At 42.5% G+C, this 25127-nt stretch overlaps 1 protein-coding gene across 1 annotated transcript in view; it reads left to right on the top strand.

Annotated features, from left to right (window-relative positions):
• The window catches only part of LOC126238558 (lysosomal alpha-mannosidase-like), a 181475-nt gene that overhangs the window by 139688 nt on the left and 16660 nt on the right, over positions 1 to 25127 (top strand). The window contains exons 13-14 of the mRNA XM_049947799.1: positions 576 to 693; positions 15519 to 15789. Of these exons, the coding sequence (XP_049803756.1) occupies positions 576 to 693; positions 15519 to 15789 (389 nt within the window). The remainder of the gene's footprint in view (positions 1 to 575; positions 694 to 15518; positions 15790 to 25127) is intronic.

Raw genomic sequence — 25127 nt, 5'->3', positions numbered from 1 at the left:
ACACACACACACACACACACACACACACACACACACACACACACACACACAAATGCAACTCACTCACACGTGTGACCACAGTCTCCAGACTTGGCAGCCAGAGACTGTGGCCGTGTGTGTGTGTGTGTATGTGTATGTGTGTGTGTGTGTGTGTGTGTGTGTGTGTGTGTGTGTGTGTGTGAGTGTGTCTGTGTGTGTGTGTGTGTGGACAGGGGTAGGGGTAGTCTATTTTGATGGTGGTCTATTTGGCTCAAAGCTTTGTTAGACAGTATTTTTGTTGTGCCTATCTGCAAGTCGACATCTTCACTAAATGGCGAGTAGCAAGTATCCTTTTCATAATGTTGTTATTATTCCATGCTAGATTTTCCATTGTTTGACTTCATATTCATTTTGTCTTTGCCTGATTCAGAAATACAGTGTTCAAAAAACAATTCTTTCTTTTTTCTTTTATATAAATCTGATTGCGTTTTCGATCTAAAATTAATCATTCAAATTGTATATGTAAAATTGTAACACTCCAAAAAATATATAAATGTGCACAGTTCTATTTGTCATTGTTGTATGTGTTCCTTAAGGTCCACTTGTTGATGAAGTTCATCAAGTCTTCTCAGACTGGATTAGCCAGGTAGTTCGAGTTTACAAAGGAGAGAACCATGCAGAGCTAGAATGGATGGTTGGACCTATACCAATTGAGTAAGTGTAGTATTGATCACATTTAAAAATTAGCAGTATTAAAATTCAGAAGTTAAAAGTTTGCCACTGAATTGTTGGTGATATGATATATCTTAACACTGCAGCTATATATAAAATTAACTACTAGTACATAGTATTAAACAATGTTTCGTGATATACTTACCAGTAACATGTTATGAAGTAAAGTAAAAGATTTACATGCACAGAAGAAATTTTAAACTGTTATTTATTTCTATATTATGTGCATTTTTCTAGCATGAAGTAAAATACATTACCATTAGGTTACACAGAGAACTGGTGGTTTACTCAAAAGAGTTACAAGATCTTCCCTGAAACCAGGCTGCAGAGGTTTTAGAATTAAAAACACTCCTGGACTCCTGTGCATGTTGTGGCACCACTTCTGGTGTGCCTGATGGATTAACAACAAGGATTGTTGTGCCAACCAGCCTGGATGTGGTTTTTAGGCAGTTTCCCACATCCCACTAAGTGATTACTGGGCTGGTACTGTAGTAACACTGTTCACGTTTACGTCGCACTTCACTTAGCGTAGACCGGGACTGTGTCCTAGGCATGCCCGATGTTGACTGACTGGGCACGGCCCATGCTGCTGGAGTTGTTGTTGTTGTTCTTGTTGTTACGCCGGCAGAGGTCGCGTCCGAATTCTCGCGTGCCCTCTGGTGGACGGGACTCTACTTGTGGCAACTACCGCCCGTGACGCGCCGTGCCAATGTGCGCCTCCCGCGATCTTTCTGGTGGCTACTACACTCCTCCTCCTTCGGGGGGGTGAAGCCACTGTGATCCACTGCGTCGGAAGGTGGAGCGTCGGGCAGGAGCGATGACCTCCACCTCCATTGGATGGCCGGAGTCGAGGGGATCTGCCAACCCTCGAGCTGGAACCTTCGAATACGGCTGGAAGTGACCCACACGAAGAGGCCCCCGTCGTCCCACAACTGGAGCTCGGGACAGAACGGGTGACAAGCTGTCGAACTCCAGATCCCGTTCCACCTCGGGAGGGGCAAGACCCAATGGTGGGGACGAAGGGGAAGGGACAACCCCAGGTGAACTAGCCCCCTGAGAAACCGAACCTGCTAGGGGGGCCGGCTCTCGCTGGGGCATCTCGAATGAGGGCGATGCCGGTGCTGGAGCTACTGGAGGCTGCCAAGGCGGAGAACCATCGCAGTGCGGCAGAGTCACAGCGGGGAGAGGAGGTAACATCCCCTGTGAAACCAATACAGGTGCCGGCAATGGGGAAGCCGGTGTCCGAGAGGTCGGAGGGTGGGTGCCCGAACGTGGACGTAGCTGACTTTGGTGACGACGTACCATCCGATCCCCCGCCTGCAAGGTATAGAGCCGGCGGCCATTTCGGCGCAGGACCACCGCCGGTATCCAACGTGGATTGCGACCAAACCCACGGGCCCAGACCGACATACCCAGTGGAAAGCCAGGTACTTCGTTTTGTGAAGACTGGCGAGGACCCGGCCAGAGGAGGTGCAGCAGAGTCCTAGGTTGACGCCCATGGAGGAGCTCTGCGGGGCTGCGGTCGCCCATTGGTGTGGTCCGGTATGCCGTCAAGAAAAACATCAAGGCTTCCTCTGCAGGAAATTCGTGCACATACTTTTTCATCTGCGTCTTAAATGTGCGCACCATGCGCTCGGCTTCCCCATTCGATTGTGGATGGAAGGGGGGAGAGCAAACGTGCCGAATACCGAAGCGCCTACAAAAATCCTGGAAGGTCTGCGAAATAAACTGCAGTCCATTGTCTGAGACCAGGGTGATTGGCAGACCTTCCACAGAAAAGATTTTTGCTAGTGCCTGGATTGCCACTTCTGAAGTGGTTGAGGAGCAGCGAACCACATATGGGAATCAGGAATAAGCATCAATGACAATGAGCCAAAAGCCATTGAGAAACGGGCCCGCAAAATCGATGTGAACACGTTCCCATGCTTGGGTTGCCGGCGGCCATGAAGAGAACGCTGCCCTGGGAGATGCCTGTTGGCTCACACACTGGGAACAGGCGGCCACCAAGTGCTCAATTTCTCTGTCAATACCGGGCCAGTACACATGTCTGCGAGCCAAGGTTTTAGTACGGGAAACACCCCAGTGCCCCGCATGTAATAACGTGAGGACCTCCCTTCGTAAACCTGCAGGAACAACCACGTGAAGAGCTGTATCATCGGTAGCCAGAAGGAGAACTCCTTCCAAGACCGAGAGGCGGTCTCGTAGAAGAAAATAATTACGAAGAGGGTCCGAGGCCCGGCCCGGAGGGCGGGAGGACCATCCCTGCTGAATGAGGTGAACTACTTGCCGGAGAACCGGGTCAGCCGCCGTTTCCCTGGCGACTCGAGAATTAGTGATTGGAAAGCCATCAACTGCTTGGCGGGATGCCACATCCAAATGAAAACACATAATCTCCTCTCGATCGAACGTAGGATCCGGGCCCACCGGAAGACGGGAAAGAGCGTCGGCGTTGGCATGCTGTCCTGTAGGGCGAAAATGAATGTCATAATGGTACTTAGAGAGGAACAAGGCCCAGCGCTGTAGTCTGTGGGCCGCCCTATCCGGAATCTGAGAGGCGGGGCCAAATAACGATATTAACGGCTTATGGTCAGTGATTAACTGAAACTTCGTGCCGTACAAGAAAGGGTGAAACTTGGTAACAGCGTAGACAATGGCCAAAGCCTCTTTTTCCACCTGGGAGTAATGGGCCTGCGCGGGACTAAGCGTTTTAGACGCAAACGCCAGTGGTTGCTCGGAACCGTCTGCGTTGCGATGGGCCAGGACCACCCCCACCCCATACTGCGAAGCATCTGTAGCCAGGACCAACTGCTTACGGGGATCAAAAGTAGCCAAACAAGGGGCTGAAGTGAGGAGGCCCTTCAACGAGGTGAACGCTCGCTCGCATGCAGGCGACCAATCAAAAGGAACACCCTTGTGCAGAAGGTGGAAGCCCTGGGAATGAACCGGTGGTAATAGACTATCTTGCCTAAAAAAGCTTGTAACTCTTTCAGCGAAGTGGGCCGAGGAAGGTTGACGATACCTTGGACCAAACTTCCTAGTGGCTGTATGCCATGCCGAGATATGGTGTAGCCCACATACTCAATGGACGGTTGGAAGAAGGTTGACTTATGCAGGTTGCAACGCAAGCCCACAGACCTGAATTTGAGAAAGAGGGTGCGAAGGTTGTGCAATTGTTCCTTCGTGCTGCGGCCTGTGACAATTATGTCATCCAGGTAATTAATACAATGAGGGATTGTCGACGTGACATGCTCAAGATAACACTGGAATATCGCCGGGGCACTGGATATTCCAAAAGCCAACCGCTGGTATTGGTAAAGGCCAAACGGGGTGTTGACGACCGCCAGCCGTTTGGAGTCCTCATCAAGAGGTATCTGATGATAAGCCTCCGACAGATCGATTTTCGAAAAATATTGGCCACCCGCCACGGCGGAGAACAATTCATCAGCACGAGGCAAAGGATAGGTGTCCACCACCAATTGGGAATTAATGGTGGCCTTGAAATCGCCACAAAGACGTAAGTTTCCTGAGGGCTTGTTGACAATAACGAGGGGCGAAGCCCACTCACTGGAAGAAACGGGAAGAACGACCCCTAGGGCTGTCAGCCGGTCTAGCTCTTCCTTTACCTGAGGGCGGAGAGCCAAGGGGATCTGTCTCCGCGTAGAAAACGCGGGCGAGCCGACGCCTTCAACGTTAAGTGAGCTTCAAAATCGGAAACACGCCCCAGGCCCTCCTCAAAAATATCTGGAAAGTCTGAGATCAAAGATTCCAATGAGTGATAGGGAACGTCTTCGGAGACCAACTGTATGGTGTCAGCAATAGAAAAACCGAAAGCTTGAAAGGCATCCAGGCCAAAAAGGTTAGCGGAGCTCGCATCACTGACAACAATAAAAGTAATAGGCCGAGTGACTGATTTGTAAGTCACGTCGGTAGTGAATTGACCCAGTAGGGGAATGAACTGTTTACCATAACCGCGTAGACGCCGGTAAACTGGCGCCAACGGGGGCGATCCAAGGTCGGAATAAGTTTGTGCATTCAACAACGAAACTGCCGCCCCCGTATCTACTTGCAGTTGTAACCGGCGCGACCGAACCGACACCTCGATAAAGAGTTTGTGGGCCGATGTGTCGGGAGCCTGGCCCAATGAAACTTCCTGAATGTCAACGTCCATGTCCTCTGTACTTGCTTCCTTCGATGCTTTTGAGGCTGAGCGGCAAACTTTAGCAATGTGACCTTTTTTATTACATTTGCGACAAATGGCCCAACGCTGGGGGCACTCTGACCGATCGTGATGTATATAGCACGACGCACAGGACGGCAACAGGGGCCGGCGGGCGGAATTGTGTTTACGCGCCGTGCGGGAGCGGCCGTAACGGCCGGATTGTACCGCTCGCACGTCGTCCACCCCGGACACAGTGGACGCGGCCGCGCCACCCTGAACCTCCGCGACGTCACACCACGCTTCCAGCTGTTGACCTGCCGCGTGAGAGACTTCATACGATTGAGCAATGGACAGAACTTCCTCAAGGGAAGGGTCTTCTAACTGCAGGGCCCATTGCCGGACCTCCATATCAGGGGCCGAACGAACAATGACGTCGCGTACCATAACGTGGGCATACGACTCTCGCGACTGCTCCGTGACAAAATGACACTTGCGACTAAGACCGTGCAGGGTAGCGGCCCACGCCCGGTAAGACTGATGGGGCTGTTTCTTGCATTGATAGAACTCGACCCTAACTGCCACAACATGCGTGCGGCGGCGATAATATGAAGACAGCAACAAACACAATGCGTCAAAAGACAAGGACGAGGGTTCCTGCAACGGCGCTAGCTGCCGCAAAACTTGATACAGCGAGGGAGATATCCAAGACAAGAAGAGAGCACGACATACCTCCGCATCGGCAACATGAAATGCCTGGAAATGCTGCCGAAGGCGATGTTCATATGCGTCCCAATCCTCCGCCGTCTCGTCATACGGGGGAAAGGGAGGAGGGAACTGCGCCGGAGCAGACGGCGTGGAGAGCAACGCCGGAAGCACTTGTTTCATGGTGGCCATGAGTTCCGTCTGCTGCGCAACCAAAACTCGCACCAAATCCTCCATGCCGTGGAGAAACTGCGAAACCGGAACAACGATGCAACACGCGAAAGAACGACCCTACTCATCGCCAATTTTGTAGTAACACTGTTCACGTTTACGTCGCACTTCACTTAGCGTAGACTGGGACTGTGTCCTAGGCATGCCCGATGTTGACTGACTGGGCACGGCCCGTGCTGCTGGAGTTGTTGTTGTTGTTCTTGTTGTTACGCCGGCAGAGGTCGCGTCCGAATTCTCGCGTGCCCTCTGGTGGACGGGACTCTACTTGCGGCAACTACCGCCCGTGACGCGCCGTGCCAATGTGCGCCTCCCGCGATCTTTCTGGTGGCTACTACAGGTACCCAAGTCCCACCTCAGTTACATGCTTCACAAATTTGTAGAAAACTTTCACTCACTTTCACAAATAACACTACCACAGACAGCTGGGGTAGATATATTCCATCCCAGTGATAACAGAAGGGCCTCTTGCCAACCCTTAAATTAATCATGCCAAAGTTTTTTAATAACGATGCTGAATCTGCTTATGTGGTAGAAAAAATGGGTGGGGGGGAGTTAAGTTTGAGAATTTGAGGGTTGGAGCTGATTTGGGTTCATGTCAGCAACAGTGAAAGGAGTCGCTAGACATGTAAGCAGTGCTGTTGGAATCATCAATCTGAAGAATCGTTTGAAGCAACTCTCATCACAAATCTATCCTGAGCATATCTTCTCATATTTGCGTAACTACCGTGTCCTACACCCACTTAAACATACTTAGTGTGCTCAAATGTTGAGCTTTTCATACAATTTTCATGCTCTGCACCCCCGCCCCCTCCCCCAAATCTCACACTTTCCACCTACAATTTCAGTTTTTAACCTGCCCCACAGTCCAAACTCCCTTCATTACAAACAACAAATTAAGTATTCATTTATGCCCCAGGCTGTGTCTTATCAATATATGGTTTCTTCAGTTGAACTTGGGTCATAGAGTTATTTTCTTTCCAATTTGATGTAGTACCTCCCCTTCAGTTACTCAGTCTATGTATCTAATCTTCAGTGTTCTTCTCTAACACCACATTTCAGAACCTTCTTTTCTCTTATTGTTTGTACTGTTTACCAGCCACAGTAGTTCTACACTCCCGACAAGTACTTTGTTAAAAGACTTCCTAAAATTTAAATTTTCTATTTGATGTTAACATATTTCTCTTTTTCAGGAAGGCTTTTCTTTCTCATTTGTACCCTCTTTACAACAGTGAACATCAGTTATTTTTCTGCATGAGTGTTATATTTAAAAAATTTGAAAGTAATAAATTATTTCAAAATATTATTGGTGCTAAGACACTTGCAACACACCAATTTTGAAACTAGAAATGTTAGCAACATAGAAACCTGCTAATGACGTGGAGTAATTTTGTAGTCACTGAAGGCCAAAGCTCTGGAAAAGTGAGAGTTCAACCTAAAATTTTCTAGTTTCTGGGTCTTGTTTCTGTTCTGGGAGGCAGTTAATTATAATCTTCAATTCTCAAACAAATCAAAGTCGTGGTGATGTATTGATTTTGTAAATGAATCTTGCTCACTGAATTTCATTATGCTTGAAAATGATATCCCTTGCTATTAAGTACTGTAACAGCTTTCATTTAAATCAAACTGGAAACATCAGTTAATATCAACAGGAACCATTAAATGCAGCACACCATGGACTTTATAATTTTAACTACATGTGCCAGGGTACCTTTTAAGATATTGTTATTGCATTTTTACTCTTCTGTTTTCACTTTATCTGAATATTACAAAACACACTGTATGAGTTTTTATTGCCTTCTTCAGGTGTGCACACCACAGATACGGAGAGCACACACTCTTAACAGCTCACATTCTTCTTCTTATTCTGGTTGCCAACTAAAGAAAACATACATAAAATATTGCCAACTTTCTAACAGTTGTGCCAGTGATTGCAGTGCAATCTTCTGAGACCACCTCTTTGTCTTGTGGTAATATTTTTCTAAAATTTTTTTGACTGTTTATTCATCACAGTCTATCTTGCAAGGAACCCCTCGAGTGCATGTTCGCTGGTTCAAAGGCCTACTCCTTAGGAGTTACAAACTGTGTAAGATGTTCAGGTAGGTATCTGGTCTCAAAGAATGCATATAGAATCTTATTGGTGTAATGGGATGATGAGAACTGGTGGAATTTGATGACATGCAACCGAATGCAAAACAGTCTGTCATGGAGTGTGTCATGAAACGCTATCATTTAAGGTGCAGGTGCAGACAATACAATAATATATTTTAGCTGTGGAAAAAACAAACATCCAGAGACTGAATTTGTCCGTCGGTTCCAGGTGGCACGAATTGCAATGTCACACACTTTTCAGGAGGGATAGTTTGCTCTAAAGGAGTAAGATTTTGAATCCAGGCCAGGAATCAAGGAAAAGCAATTTATTTTGAACAGCTGTTGGACAAAAGCAGTACTCATACCATAATTGTAGTTCTCTTACACCCATTTTCCCACTCACATAAATATTTTATACTACCCTTGCAATATCATGCACGTGAGAAAGAATCATAGGAGGCAGAGCACGTCCAACTTCTGCCAGCACAATAAATAACTTTCCAGCCAGTCTGCCATCCAGATTAACAGTCAACATAACAGTATACAAATGTATTAAGGCATTGATGTTAGTTGATCTTGATGCAACTCTTTTAATGCCATGAATTTCCAGGATTACTTTCAAATGCATTCCCTCTTCAAATCTCAATTGATCGGATTTGAAAACAAATTCATTACTGAATGATGGGATAAGTTTGTTTCTCTTGTCTCCAAACTTTCGGTCTGATTCCCCAGTTTACTGTGCATCGTCAAGTTGATGATTTGTTTAAAATTTTGTTATCTTACATCTTCCAATTCTGTTGCACTGTTTGAAGTTCTGCAGCTGTCCACTGCTTCCCTTGAAATCACTGTAATCTATGTTGTATGCAATTGGATGCGCATAACATCATAAGTCACTGTCATGCACATTCTATAAATTGTATCGAGCATCCTTGAAACATGCAAACTCCAATTTTCCTAAGTGTGCCTTGTTGTCCCTTGAATATCAACATTTTTTCTTATGCACTCCATGGTCATACTGCTGCAGACTTATTTGAAATCTGTTCATAATTGTTTTTCTGCTACGCTGTGGATGATTTTCCGTGTACATAATTATGCTTAGTGCCTACTCCGTGGCCAGTGATTGTCCTTTATTACATTTAACTAGAGACAGCATTTGTGGCTCCCTGTCCAAGAAAGACGATGAACTGCATGGCTTGACACATGTTTCTGCATCACTTTCACTTGCTAAGTACAGGTGGCGATCACTGCACTCCTCAAGCAATTGCCCGCAAAGCTGAACATATATGACACCACACATTCTACTGACTCAACCTGCTGAAACTCTAATACCTTATATGCCACTTCTTCCTCACTGTCCGAAATTCCTTGGGTTCCGTTCTGACAAAATGTCAACTTCAACAACTGTTGTGGTACGTATAATGCAACGTTTGTCATTGTCATTGCTCTGCTTTGTATCAACACCACTTACACTGTAGTACCGTTGTCAGTTTCTTGTCGACTAAGCATTTCAACTAAGATTTGTAGCGTCATACTGTGCTCACCACTAGATACCTCCAGTCATGCCCACTGTTGCCATTAGCAGCCAATATTGTTATTATTAATGCTTACGTTATGCCTGAATCAGCTGCATCACAATTTCATGTGTCTAATTTTGAATTTACAGTAGCCTAGTTGTTTCTGCAGCTACTAGATGGCGCTCGAAGCAACACCATGTTTACTTGCCCACACTTTATAAAGTGGGCACCTCATTCTTGTTGCAACCCTTGTTCACAGTAAGAGCAGCCCTTAGTGGCTCGCCATCTCACAAGTGTTCATGACGTTGCCTTTCTGGCTTAGATCTTTTTTAATATGTGACTTGTAAGTACTGCATCTTTTCGAGTCAGTACAAACTTTAATTTTATTAATGTACTATATACCTAATGTTTTAGTACAGTTAGTGTAATTCTGAAGACAACGCTCATAGTAGCGTCGAAAGCAGGTCAATTCTGACTTAATATTTGTGACCGAGGGCTTATTTGTTACAATATTGTAGTTTTCAAGTTAGACAATATGTGGGGCATTGAATGCCTTTAACATCATTGGTCTTTTGCAACCTTGCACTCAAGGGGTTCATTGCCATTAACAAGATCCTTCATACTTATCTGCATGTTACTATCTACAGACAACTTGTATTTGACCACCTTTTGACCTGTTTATGCAGATACATAACAGTGTTGCTGACAGATGAAGTTTGTCACCTTAAAACATAACCAACTTTAATGGCTACATTTCAATTACAAAACTTGCTAACTCTTTTAGAGATGATTGACACGTGTCACTCTTCCTTTATTATTATTATTAGATATTCCACATAAAAAATCATCTGGGTTCAGATGTAAATAATTTCAGGAAATTTATGCCAAGTTCACTAGAAAATAATGTAGTCAAAACATGCAAAATACTTTTAAAATATGTTATTGCATCAGAATGCAGATAAACCTGACATGGGGTCAGTGCCTTAAAGTGGATGTGCGACAGAGCCAAAAACTGAAGCAATGTTAGTTGACTTTGGTTACCATCATTGCTGCTTATATAAGTTCCAAAAATTACAATGTCAGTTTATACATTGTTTAAATTCATTGTATTTGAATTTATAATTAACATTTGTATGCTTCCTTAAATCTGGTTGTGGATTTTAACTATATAAATCATGTCAATATTTCTGAAACAGTTTCTGTGTTAAAATATCACAGTTTGTATGCTCACATCAAAAAACGTTTTGCATCCAGTTCAGAAAACTGGAATAGAGATAAACATATACATCATTTCCACCCTTTTTATTGCTCATGAAAATTACATATTGTATGTTGTACCATCATACAGCGAGACTTTCAGAGGTGGTGGTCCAGATTGCTGTACACATTGGTACCTGTAGTACCCAGTAGCACACCCTCTTGCATTGATGCTTGCCTTTATTCATTGTGGCTTACTATCCCCAAGTTCATCAATGCACTGTTGGTCCAGATTGTTCCACTCCTCAACGGCAATTCGGCGTAGATCCCTCAGAGTGGTTGGTGGGTTACGTCGTCCATAAACAGCCCTTTTCAGTGTATCCCAGGCATGTTTGATAGGGTTCATGTCTGGCGGACATGTTGGCCACTCTCGTCGAGAATGTTGTCCTGAAGGAACTCATTCACAAGATGTGCACGATGGCAGCACGAATTGCCATCCATGAAGACGAATGCCTCACCAATATGCTGCAGATATGATTGCACTGTCGATCGGAGGATGGCATTCACGTATTGTACAGCTGTTACGGCACCTTCCATGACCCAGTGGTGTACGTCGACCCCACATAATGCCACCCCAAAACAGTATGGAACCTCCACCTTGCTGCACTCACTGGACCGTTTGTCTAAGGCGTTCAGCCTGACCGGGTTGCTTCCAAACATGTCTCCGATGATTGTCTGGTTGAAGGCATACATGACACTCATCGGTGAAGAGAATGTGATGCCAATCCTGAGTGGTCCATTCGGCATGATGTTGGGCCCGTCTGTACCGTGCTGCATGGTGTCATGTTTGCAAAGATGGAACTTGCCATGGATGTCGGGAGTGAAGTAGCGCTTCATGCAGCCTATTGTGCACAGTTTGAGTCATAACATGGCGTCCTGTGGCTGCATGAAAAGCATTATTCAACATGGTGGCATTGCTGTCAGGGTTCCTCTGAGCCATAATCTGTAGGTAGCGGTCATCCACTGCAGTAGTAGCCCTTGGTTGGCGTGAGAGAGACATGTCATTGGCAGTTCCTGTCTCTCTGTACCTCCTCCATGTCCAAACAAAATCGCTTTGAAACTTCCTGGCAGATTAAAACTGTGTGCCGGACCAAGACTTGAACTCGAGACCTTTGCCTTTTGTGGGCAAGTGCTCTACCATCTGAGCTACCCAAGCATGACTCACGCCCCATCCTCACAGCTTTACTTCTGCCAGTACATCATCTCCTACCTTCCAAACTTAACAGAAGCTCCCCTGTGAACCTTGCAGAACCATCACTCCTGGAGGAAAAGATATTAGGGAGACATGGCTTAGCCACAGCCTGGGGGATGTTTCTCATTCTGGAAACATTGCTTTGGTTCACTCCAAAATGGCTGCACACTTCCCTTGTTGAGAGCCCTTCCTGGCACAAAGAAACAATGTGGAAACAATTGAACCATGGTATTGACCATCTAGGCATGGTTGAACTACAGACAACATTAGCCATGTACCTCCTTCCTGGTGGAATGACTGGAACTGATTGGCTGTCGGACTCCCGCCGTTTAATAGGCAATGCTCATGCATGGTTGTTTACATCTTTGGGCAGGTTTAGTGACATCTCTGAACAGTCAAAGGGACTGTGTCTGTGATACAATACCCACAGTCAACGACTGTCTTCAGGAGTTCTGAGAACCAGGGTGACGCAAAACTTTTTTTGATGTTTATATTAAGATTTCATGTAATGTATATCCATAACAATCTAATTATTTCTGTTAATTACTTTACAATTGTAAAACTTTTGTTTCTAACATGAACAGTGAATTCTGTCATTAGTATTACATTTCTGTGCATAAATTTCACTACGGAAAAGTTAGAATCACGTTTACATTATATTTGACATTAGTAGTACAAAATCTCCTTAAACACATTTAAATTGGTTTAATTTCATTTTAAGTCAAGTAGTTTTCATTAATACAGTAGACAAGCAATATAACAATTTAAACTTCTGCATACGTGTAACTTTGCAGAAACATCACACGATAGTATCAATCTCCGATAAATGTGGAATCATATTTTTCATTTAATACTCTCCCATTCTGCTGATTACAACCTGTTGTGACTTTTTTCTTTTTGTCAGTTTACTGCCTTCTGGGGTGATTTCAATGACTTGATGAGAGACAGACAGAGAGAGAGAGAGAGAGAGAGAGAGAGAGATTTGCTGGAAAAGTGTTTGCACAAATTTGAATTTGGTAATCTAGCAAGATCTCAGGACAGTGGGCAGATGTTCTATGAGAAGTGACTGGTTCCACCTGGAAAAGGAGCCAAGTTGTCTGAATGAGCAAATAAAATAAAATAAAAAAGCACAGTGATCATGAAGTGCTATGTGTCATGTGTGATATTGTCTTAAATGTGGAAAAGAAAGGCTTTCAGGCTCTGAACTAAAATGCAGTGACATCGAGACACAAACAGTTATTTTCTATAAAAATGGCACCACAACAGCTCCCATATTAAATCTGCATCATGGAGCTCAGCATCCTCTGTGAAAAGTGGCGGTTCATCGCAGTCTTTTGAAACAGCAAAGTTATGTAATGTCAAAGGCGCATCATTATTGCTGTACTAATACTGTATGTGTTTAAAAAGCTTTTGTTCAAATTATTGAGCTTCTGCCTGTCAAGGCATTTGTGATCTTCTTGAGTCTGTTTCCTGAAGTTGTTCCACAAAGCCTCAGTTTGAATAGAACTAAATTCCAGCACATTCTGACTAAAGCCCTAGAATTGTATTTTAAGGAGCAGCTGATGAATGAAATAATGTGTATTATTCACTGTTTTTTGGTGAAACAACAAAGAATGCTGGTACAGAGAAGTGAGAAATGGTGGTTCACTATTGGTCAGCATCTCAGAATGAAATTGTGAGCCATCATTTACTGACATTTTTCATTGGTAAAACAACATCTGAGGATATTGTTGGTAATCTTATAAGCACATTAGTTTCAGCAAACCTTTCATTGTATAAACTCTTAATATCTGGGAGTGATAGCCCCAATGTTAATAAAGTAATGAGACTGCTTAACGAACAAGTTTATCTTGTAAGAAAAAATATACTTAATGATGTAGGCTTGTAGCATTTCGGAAATAGGAGCCATTGCTACATTTGCTTCACAGTGGAATAAAGAGACTTGTTAAAGTGTTGCTAGGAAGACATTGTGAATCATTAGCATTGAAGACTTGTGAAATGTCAGATGATATTTCACAAGAATCCAATTTTCTGCCTCAACAAGACTGTTTTACGATGATTTTGTTACAGCAGTTCTCCATAAGCTATTTGAAAAGGACGGGCTTCAGTCCTAGATGCTTGTTTAGAAATATTGTACTGATGCATTTAAATATGCTCATCTTAAAGACAACACAGCAGGTTCGAGGAATCTGGAGCAGTTCCAGTGTCTTCAACCATGTAAAAGAACATGACCAGAAAGTTTCAATGATTTTGGAAGTACTGCAAAAGCATTACTGCTGGATATTGATTGTGGTCAGCCAGTAGGTGAATGGAAACTTCTCCTGTTGGAAACCAGCAAAAATTCAAATACAACACAAACTGCAATTGACAGTTATTGGAACCACTTTATTGGTAGGAACTGTATGACAGGAGAATCAAAATGTCCACAGTCATGTAATGTGGTGAAAGCAGCTTTGGCTCTGTCTCACAGGAATGATGAGATTGAAAGGTTTTCTGCATCAACAAGATATCTTACAGATATTCTTGCTTTCTTTGGTACACTGTTATAAGAAATTCCAGAACTGTCGAGAAGAAGAAAAAAGGAAGAAAAGAAAAAACAAAATATGAAGAGGAACGAAGAGCAGGTCAGCAAGAAGTCGTCAAAAACTTACATCTGAGAAAAAGGGGATTTCATCACCGGAAGCAATACTTAAACAAAAACAAAAAAGGCATTAATAGAAAAGAGTTATGGCACCTAATAAGCTGGCCTATGAAACTAATGAGACTTATGGTTGCCGTATATAAGAAAGACTTTTAAAATGCAAGACTTGCCCAGGCTATGTTGACAGGTGCTCTGCAGGTCCAGAAAGTAGTTCAGAATCAGAAACAAAATTAAACATGCTCTCTAGTGTAAAACTGATGAAAGTAAAAGTGTTTGTATGATACCATTTTTTACCAAAAAATCAAAGAATTAAGTGTTAATTACTCCAATGTAATTTTCTGTGCAGTTACATGCTTATTTTTTAATCTTATCTTACTTTCAATACATGCATTATCATATTTATTAATAATGTTAGAAAGTTTGTAAACTGTAGATAAATTATGTAATTACAGGAAACAGTGGCCAAATCATATCCAAAATCATGCATTTCCTGTCAGTATCTATGTGATATATTGATTTTTTTTTCTCTTTATACAGGAAAAAAAGTTAAAACACATTTGAAGCAAGTCAATTTTGACTGACATTAGAATAAGGGTTAAAGAAATTAGTTTTTTCTTATTTGTAAACAGTTAATTTTGTTTCTAAGTGTCCTTTTTGGTAGAGTATTTTGTTTAAATCAATAATGTTGTTTTTGAAATAGATGTTGTCACATCCTTAATAAAGTTATCCACTTTTTGTCAAATTTGTAACTTTTACCTGCTTTTCCACATCCAAAAATTGTTGGTGGCCCTACATAGTGTGTTTAGACTGTGGTTGTTTTTCTCTTTAAATAATGAAAACTATTTGAATATCTGTGCAAGCTGAGACACTCTGTATACCTTTAATCTGCATAGAAAATTGTTAAACGCTTTTTATACTCAGTTAAATTTTTGTGCCTACCATGTTTTAATCGTTTTTATATCCTGTAGGAAGTAAAATGGCTCATGCATATAAAATGTTAAGTAGCACTTACCTTAATTTCAGGGATAATATTGGCAAAGAAGTAATTACTAAGTTTAGTTCCTCAATTCAAAATCGAGGAGTATTTTATACTGACTCAAATGGCAGAGAACTCCTATGGCGTAAGCGTAATTACCGACCAACTTGGAATCTCAGCAACTCTGAACCAGTTGCAGGAAATTACTACCCTGTGACAACAAGAATTCTCATACGGGACAAGGATGCAGAGTTGGCAGTCATACCTGACAGAGCTCAAGGAGGATCTAGTATAAAGGATGGAGAGATAGAACTAATGGTAATATGATTTATTTCTAAAAAGGTTAATAATGTGTAAAGTATAACAGCTTGATGTCCATATAAGTTTAGATGTGGTGAAGAATGATCAGACTACTCTGATTTGGTATAGAAATATTTTGAATAATTAAAATGACCTCCAGTGTTATATCTTTCTCACAAGAAATAAAACAATAGAAAATCCAGGATGGAATGTAACAATACTATGAAAAGGAAAGGTGCCATTCACCAAGTAGTGGAGATGCTGAGTTGCAGATAGGCACAAAAAAGAAGACTGTCACAAACAAAGCTTTCGGCCCATAAGGGCTTTGTCAAAAATCACACAGGGTAGGGGTGGTGGACAGTGCTGCTGGTGAGCACACAGGGACGAGTTGGAGAGAGGGTAGAGCAGTTATGTGCCATCTGGAGGTTAGACGGAGGGCAGGGGAGAGGTGGGGAAGGGCAGAGTAGCAGAAAAGGAGAGAAGTAAAAATACTGGTGCAATGGGATCAGAGAGGTTGGATGGCTGATGACAAGGACTATCGAAGGTTGAGGCCAGCAGGGTTACAGGAACCTAGGATATATTGCAGGGAAAGTTCCCACCTGCACAATTCAGGAAAACTGGTGTTAGTGGGAAGAAACCATATGGAACAGGCTGTGAAGCAGTTATTGAAATGAAATGAAGGATGTCATGTTTAGCAGCTTCTCAGCAACCGGATGGTCCACTTGTTTCTTGGGCCACAGTTTGTCAGTGGCCATTGATACAGACAAAGAGCTTGTTGGTTGTCATGCTCACATAAAATGCAACACAGTAGTTGCAGCTTAGCTTGTAGATCACATGACTGGTTGCACAGGTAGCCCTGCCTTTGATGAGATAGGTGATGTTTGTGACTGTACTGGAGTAGATAGTGTGGGAGGATGTATGGGACAGGTCTTACATCTAGGTTTATTCCACGTGTATAAGCCATGAGGTATGGGGTTGGAAGCTGGAGTTGTGTAGGGATGGATGAGTATATAGACCTGTATGTAAGACCAGCCCCACACATCCTCACACCACCTGCTCCAGTCCGATCACAAGCAAAACCTATCCCGTCAAAGGCAGGGCTACCTGTGAAACTAGGCATGAGATCAGCAAGCTAAGCTGCGACCACTGTGCTGCATTCTATGTGGACATGACAACCACATAAATGGCCACTGACAAACTGTGGCCAAGAAATAAGTGGACCACCTGGTTGCTGAGCATATTGCCAAACATGACATCCTTCATTTCAATGACTGCTTCACAGCCTGTGCCATATGTTTCGTTCCCAACAACACCAGCTTTTCTGAATTACGCAGGTGGGAATTTTCCCTGCAATATATCCTATGTTCCCATAATCTTGCTGGCCTCAACCTTCGTTAGTCATTGTCCTCACCCATCCAACCTCTCTGTTCCCATTCCAGCACTATATGGCCCTCATTCCACCATTGCACCAGTATTTTTACTTCTCTCCTTTTCTGCTACCCCACCCTTCCCCACCTCTCCCCTGCCCACTGTCTAACCTCCTGACAGCACATAGCTGCCCTACCCTCTATCCACCTCATCCCTGCGTGCTCCCCAGCAGCACTGCACTGTCCGCCACCCTTACCCTACTATCCTTCTCCATGCCCCAGCCTCCCATTTACCACCACCCAGTTGCCCCTCCTATCATGCACTGGTGCTGTTGCTCTCAGTGTGACTACAGTTGCCCGAGACTGCAGTTGTGTGTGTGAGATGCGTTTGAATATGTGTGTAGTATGTTTGGGGGGGGGGGTTATTTTTGACAAAGCTTCATTTGTGACAGTCTTTTTGTTGTGCCTATCTGCGCTCGGCATCTCTGCTATATGGTGAGTGACAATTTTCCTTTTCATAATATTGCCACAAGAAATGAGTTGCTTGTGTTGTAAACTGAAGCACTCCTCCATTAAATGGCAGAATTTACCTGATAACTGATCTTGAGACGTATTGGCCTATGTCCACTAACATTTCTTCATCCCGATATTTTGCAACACATGTACCTACTGTTTTCAGGGTTACTGAGTGCTTTTTGTTCTGTTAGTGTACATCTCAGTTTAGATTTACATTTTTGCATTGCAAAGTGTTTGAGTGATTAAGCATTTCCTGAAACTAGCCAAATGCATTTTGGCGCAAAACATAGATGTAAATTAAGGTGTAGACTCATTGAGCAATCAGAGCTACAATTCCCATGAAAGTGCTAGGTGTTCACACTGCCAAAATGTCAGGAAGAAGAAATGCCTGTGATTGATGGAAAAAAGATGTTAAAGGTTGATTTCTTTCCCCTCCGGAATACTTTTTATATTTTTTCATTGACAGACCTTTACACCCACCAAACGTACATCAGATTCTTAAAAGCTGATGATTCTGAAAGGAATTTGGGGAAATATTCTGAACATTGACCAAGAAAGAGCCTTGGAATGGAAGCTGTGTAGTAGTTCTACTCCTTCTTGGAAAGATTTTTATATTTGCATAATTCAGTAAAATTCCTTTTGTTGATTGGTTTAAGATACCTTATTTTCTTACTTAGTTTCATATTCAATGGAGTACTTGGATCATAATGTGATGATGTGGAATGAGTTATTCTTTATACACATCATAAATTAATTTTTAAATGTAACTACATGCTGAAAATTTCTAAATTTTCTTTTTCCCGAACTACTCATTAACACTACAGTAATAAAAATTATTCTATAGAATAGGAGGAGTTGTCAAGGAGTTACTTTCTCAGTTTGTTTTCGGACTTTACTTTATCTGTCAGACGCATTATATCAAATTGGGTTGTAGAAAAATATCCGCTATCAGTCACAATATTGTGATTGGTAGCAGATATTTTTCTACAAACCCATAAAGGAACAGTCACGGAGTTTGACAGCATCCACTATGGATAAAATTCATTTATCTCAAATTATTTAGGTACAAGGGAGATGACTCACCAAAAGGCAGAAGCGCTGCGTCATCGATAGGCACACCAACAACAGGTGTGGAGCATGGCTAGCTTTCAGAATGCATTCCCTTTTTCTAGCTATAGGAAGAACACACACACACACACACACACACACACGCACACGCACACACACACACACACACACACACACACACACTCACACACACATCTCCCTGCATTGTGGTCATTAGACTGCAGCTCTTTACTGGCCCATGATGACAGTAGTGGGGTGAGGGATGGAGAGATGCAGGAGGCAACGATGGGGTTGGAGGGGGGGGGGGGGGGGTGTCTGGCAGCTCTTGGGAGAGTGGGGAGCTGTTTGTAGGCTAGTTGGGGCTGCAGGTAGAGGGGGCAGGTGGCAGACAGTATGGCATGCGATCTCATGGAATAGGGCTTGAGATAACAGCACACAACTAGCTGAAATGGGGACACAAATGGGCAGGAGATGGTAAACACACACACACACACACACACACACACACTACTGCTGGGTGGGGGAGCAGCAAGTTACCTTAGGTTTAGGCCAGGAAGATTGTGGGAGTGAAGGATGTGTTCTAAGGGTAGCACCCATCTGCGCATCTCAGGAAAGCTGGTGGTGATGGGGAGGATCCAGAGATTACAGATTGTGAAGCAGCCATGGAATTTTGCATGTTGTGCTTTGCTGCATGTTGTGCCACTAGGTGGTCCATCTTGTTTTTGGCAAAAGTTTGGTGTTGGCCATTCATTCTAGTTGGTAGTTGGTTGGTTGTCATACCAATGTAAAACACTCTGCAGATGTTGCAGCAGAGGTGGTGTATAACATGGCTACTTTCACAGGTGGTCCGACCTCTAATGGGGTAGGATAATTCCTGTGATGGGACTGGAGTAGGTGGATTGGGCAGGTCTTGCATCTGGGTTTTCCACAGGGGTATGATCCCTGTGGCAGGGGATTGGGAATGGAAGTGACATAGGGATGGACTAGGATGTTACAGAGGTTGGGTGGGCAGCAGAGCACCACTTGGACAGGGATTGGAAGTGTGTTGGTTAGGATGTCCCTCATTTCAGGGCATGATGAAAAAAAGACTCAAAGCTCTGATGAAGGACATGGTTGTTGTTTCACTTCCAGGATGGCATTACTGACAAGTGGGGCACTTCTTTGTTGTTGGCTCTTGGGATAGATGCAAAGAACAGGTGTGTGTGAAGGTATGGGACAGGAACTTGGTTTGTTAATTAGTTCCAGGGGGTAATGACCATCTGCAAAGGCCTTTTAGAGGCCATCAACATATTGGGCGAGGGAGTTCTCATCACTGCAGATGCGTCTACCATGGGTGTCCAGGCTGTATGGGAGGAATATTTTGGTGGGGAAACTGCTAAAGTACAGGTACTACCCTATCAGAAGCTGGATCACCTGTGTAAGCAGCCATGTAATATACCAGCTGTGCTGCAACCATGCACTGCATTTTACATTGGTATGACAACCAGCCAGCTGTCAAATAGAATGAAAGGCCACCACCGAACTGTTGCCAAAACCAAAGTAAACCACCCAATGGCACAATGTGCAGCAGAGCACAACATGCGAGATTTGCTGCTTCACAATCTGTGCCACATGCAACCCCCCCCCCCCCCCCCCCCAGCTTTTCTGAGCTGTGCAGATGGGAGTTATCCATACAGCACATCCTTCACTTCTGTAACCTTCCTTTCTGGCCTAAGCTGAAGGTAAATCGCTGCCCCCCTGTACCCATCCAGATTGTGTGTGTGCGTGCGTGCATGTGCATGCGTACATGTGTATATATGAGTACACTATCCTCTTCCCCAGCACCCCCCGCCCAGTTTGTGTCCCTGCATCAGTTAACTGTGTGCTGATATCTCAAGCCCTAGTCTATGAAATCGCATGCCCAGCCGTCTGCCAACTGACCCCTCTACCTGTACCCGTAGCTAGTCCACAGATGGCTCCCCACTCTCCCACAAGCTGCTAGACGCTTGCCCCGACCCTCTTCCTGCCTCCCGCCTTTCTTCATCCTTCATCCCATCCCATGCCATCCCACTCCACACCCACACCTCCCCCAATTACACTCACTGTGGGAGAGTAAAGAGCTGGCTGTCGACTGTGCACAATGTAGGGAGACAGGCGTGTGTATGTAAGTGAGTGTATGTAAGTGTTTGAATGCATATTTTTCCTACAGCTAGAAAAAGTAAGTGATTTCTGAAAACTAGCCGAGCTCTGTACCTTTTGTTTGTGGCTTATCGACTATGCAGCACTTCTGCCTTTCAGTGACTCATGTTGTTTATTCCCAAATTATTTGTAATTTTCAACCAGAATTGTCCGTACATTATTAGACATATAGTATCACTTAGTGAGTTATCAAAAAATTTAGTTGCAGCAGTGTGCACCCCTTTCTTTGTTGAAGTCAACCTTAATATGGAGTAAATGAATGTCATTTTTCCTTCTGGTACTGTAATTGTGTACATCATTGTTCTTTCTGGAATGCAGTGGATTATTTACAGCAAACATCATGAGGGAATAAATATTCTGTGAGGTAGCCGTCAGAAGGTCTACCTCCTAAAACAGATGTCTGCGATGTGATAGTGGGTGTGCATCACACTTCACTCTCACAGCATCTTTTTGAACAGTGAAGACTTCATTTCTTAAATATAAGTTACCCATAACATTATTCCTTATGACATTATCGAATAAAAATATGCAATTATAAGTGCAAGTGTGGCTGAACTAAATTGTTTTAGGAGTTCCAGAATGTGCTTTTTCCAGTTTAAATGGACGCCTAATAATTTTGAAGTTTCCAACATATTTGTTTTTTCCTAATGATATCTTACACTTATAATGTTTTTTTATTCCAGTCTTTGATCACAATATCAATTCTTTAGACGATGACCGGTTTCAGTCCATAATGGCCATCCTCAGATCTTTTTTTACACCATGTCCTAAAGTGATAAGGCCATAATGGCATGGTGTAAAAAAGCTCTGAGGATGGCCATTATGGACTGAAACCGGTCATCGTCTAAAGAATTGATATTGTGATCAAAGACTGGAATAAAAACATTTGACAGTATTGGATCACTGTTTGTACATGTGACCATGTCACAGTTGGTCTTACACTTATCTTTGATGAAGTATCTGTAGATGTGCAGAACTGAATGTCTTGTCCTTTTAAAATTAAATGTGAGACTATTCATAGCAAAACAGTCAGTGATACGTTTCAGGACATTGTGTACTATTTCTTTTGTTTCTGTGTGTATGCTTCAGTTGATTACAATAGTTGTCATCTGCTCATTACATATTAGATAGAAGACAATTTACATGTATGAGGAATAATAGTGGGCCTAAGATTGAGCCCTTGGGAACCCTAATAAGGCCCCCAGTTACATTGATTGAATTACTAAGTACAACTTTCTGTGTTCTTGATTGTCCATTGGTTGGCTGTACTGTCAGTCCCACAAAACGTCAATTTATCTAGGAGAATATTGTGACCTTAGATAGGTCACAGAAAATATCAATTGGCATTGTTTTATTGTTTAATGATTGCTTAATTTGATGAGTGAACATTTAAATGGCATTCTCAGTAGAACAACTCTTCTGAAATCCACTCAGTGATTTGCTGTTCATATCGTTGTTGGTTAGGTGTGATACTATCCTAGGATGTATCACCTTCTCAAAGATTTTGGAAAATGTCAGCATGGCATATTACAGGGGAGCGATCTTTGGTACTCTATCAGAAACACCATCAAAACTAGATGACCTTTGTTTTTGGAAGAATATATAATTTTCTTAATTTCAGGAGGCGGCTTCGGTGATACACTAATGAGATAGAATTTGACGAGAGTTGCTTTTTCAACATACTGTAGTGATTTTTCTGTTGAGTGATTTGTCTGTAAAATGTCTACTATATTTGAGAAATGATTATCAAATATATTTGCTACCTGTGACTCATCATATCCATTCAGAATAGAAATGCTTTTTAAAAACACTTTAGGAAGCCTCATAAAATCTCATTATAAACTTCTGGTAGCAGCATTAGCTGTTAATAGAGCTCCTTTATTACAGGATCATACATAACCAGTTTTGTGATGATTTATCTGCATTTTTAGGTTTACACATATAACTAATTTAACATTGCATCATTAAAGATACTTGGTCTCCCAACATTGGTTGGAATTTGAATTTTGAGAACCACTTAATTTGGGTGGTTACAAAATGGAACATCCAAACTTCCAATAGGTATGGACCAGTGATGAAAAATCAACAGATAACTACAAAACCACATGGTGGAGACATGACTATGCCTGAAATAGGAAGAGCAGGCCACCAAATGATAGTTCACACATCAACTCTCTCATGGAACTGCAGGCTCTCCAAGAAATAAAAGAAAATCACCAAACAGGAGGCAATGATTTGTGCCCTTATGCCTGAATTAGAGTAGGTGAAATTTTAACTAGATAGGTTGAAGGTGTAAAAAGCTCGTGGGAACAGCATAAAGGTAAAAATTACTGGGTGAAAGGGGAACAGCTCTTCAATTTCTTCATCTAACATTTGAGCTTACACTATTAAGTTTGACTTCTTACTTGTAGTATGTGGGAAAGAGACTCGTCCAACTGTAAGTCAAAATAGAGTGCAGTGGGTGTCTAGCATTGAAACCAATTGTAGGTCAGTACCATAAGAGAGCAGGAAGAACATAATCTTGCTGCTAGATAGCATCCATGGCAGGAGTGTAGGCCAGATGGTACAGGGTAAATTAGGAACAGAGTACCATCTCACAAGTATTGTGAAGCCATGTGGTAGTGTTAGCAAGAGGACAGTGAACATACGGAATGTGTGTAAAGATTTTGACAAAGAAGTTCCTGTGCCTACTTGAGCACCACATAACAATAGGGCTAGAAAAGTGAAATGTAAAATACTACACTCTAAGGTCTAATTCCTGCTGAACTAATGTGGGGAATAGGAGGAAATGTTGTTCATATTAAGACATAACACAAAGTTCAAAAACATTGAGACATGTAAGTTTTATAGTAACCAGCACATTGAAGTGTGTGTGTGTTTGTGAATTATTATTGTAAAATAGTTCAGTTTTAGTTTGTAACTGCACAAAATCCCAACCAGGAAATTTTTAACTGTTTGTAATATAGATTCCTTATTTGTGAGAGAGCAGCAAACACCTAATAGTCGGTGGTGATTTCAATACATGGGTGGTTATAATTGCACTTTTGCTACTTGAGCCAGTATAGATGGAAAACTATCTTCCATATGGGTGTCCAACTTTGTACAAATGATGTTCACACCATACACTGCAGAATTTACATTGTTAGTAGTGTTATTGCCATGACTTGCCATTCTCTTTTACACACCAATCTTAAAGTACAAGATTCAGAAGTATGAATTGACTGACAATGGGAATTGCACCTGGGAAAGGCTGACTGCTAATTTTGCCATAAATTCTTGAAGAAACTGTTGTTGCCATGGCTGATAGTGCTATATGCTGTATGCAATCGTCAGGCAGTGCACGAGGAGCTGTGTCAGACAGTTGAACGTTCCATGCTCCACAGTCTGAAATGTGCCACAAAAAATTGTGAAAAGGTATCTCTATTGCAGTTCCAGAATGTCGTAGGTGCAGATGGTCGTCACATCAAGCAGCATTTGTAACCTGGAACATAAACATGGTATGCTGTTAACAAATGCAATCCTCTCAAATGGAAATTAAAATGTATTTCTTTCAATGGTTTATTCATTATTTCTCTTCTGAATGTTCTTACAAATGTTTCCATTAAGTTTCGTTGTCCTACAACCACCCATTTTTCATGGGGCCCTCTCAAGTCAATTATAACAACCCTGTAAAACTTCTAAAGGATTATGGTGGGAAAAATGATGTGGAGATCTTATTTGTTCCCTAAAATTTGATTTCAGGAATCAAGTTTCCAACACAGGTGGATAATGACAGTAGGGCCCAATTGACCTTTTTTTTGTGGGGAAGTACAAATTAAGAATAAAACTATATACCCAGTAACAAACACACTCATAGTTCATAATACAGAGTTACTTAGGCTAAATAATAGTGCCCAGAAGTCTAGATACTCCTTGGAGGAAATTGGTTAGAATAATTAAGGGTTCCAGAAGAAATGGTTTTTAAGAATAGTTAATAACAAATGACCTGGGTAAAATTTATTCTGAACCAAATGGTGACATAAAATTTAATCTGTTCAATGATATATTGATATCATTATTTGAAAATAGCTTTCCACTTAAGCTAAACAGATTATACATTAAACAGCCATGTAAAAAACTACGAATTACTAGGAGGTTTAAAGTAACAAGTTAAAGGAAAAGGGAATTTAATTTTTGGCAAGAACAAGTAAAGATCCAGCAGTAGTTGCGTATTACAAAAACTGTTGA

The sequence above is a fragment of the Schistocerca nitens genome, chromosome 1 (genome assembly GCF_023898315.1).
Source record: "Schistocerca nitens isolate TAMUIC-IGC-003100 chromosome 1, iqSchNite1.1, whole genome shotgun sequence".
NCBI classification, from domain to species: Eukaryota; Metazoa; Arthropoda; class Insecta; order Orthoptera; family Acrididae; genus Schistocerca; species Schistocerca nitens.
The sequence above is the reverse complement of the archived record's forward strand: the minus strand, read 5'-3'. Positions and strand labels throughout refer to the sequence as shown.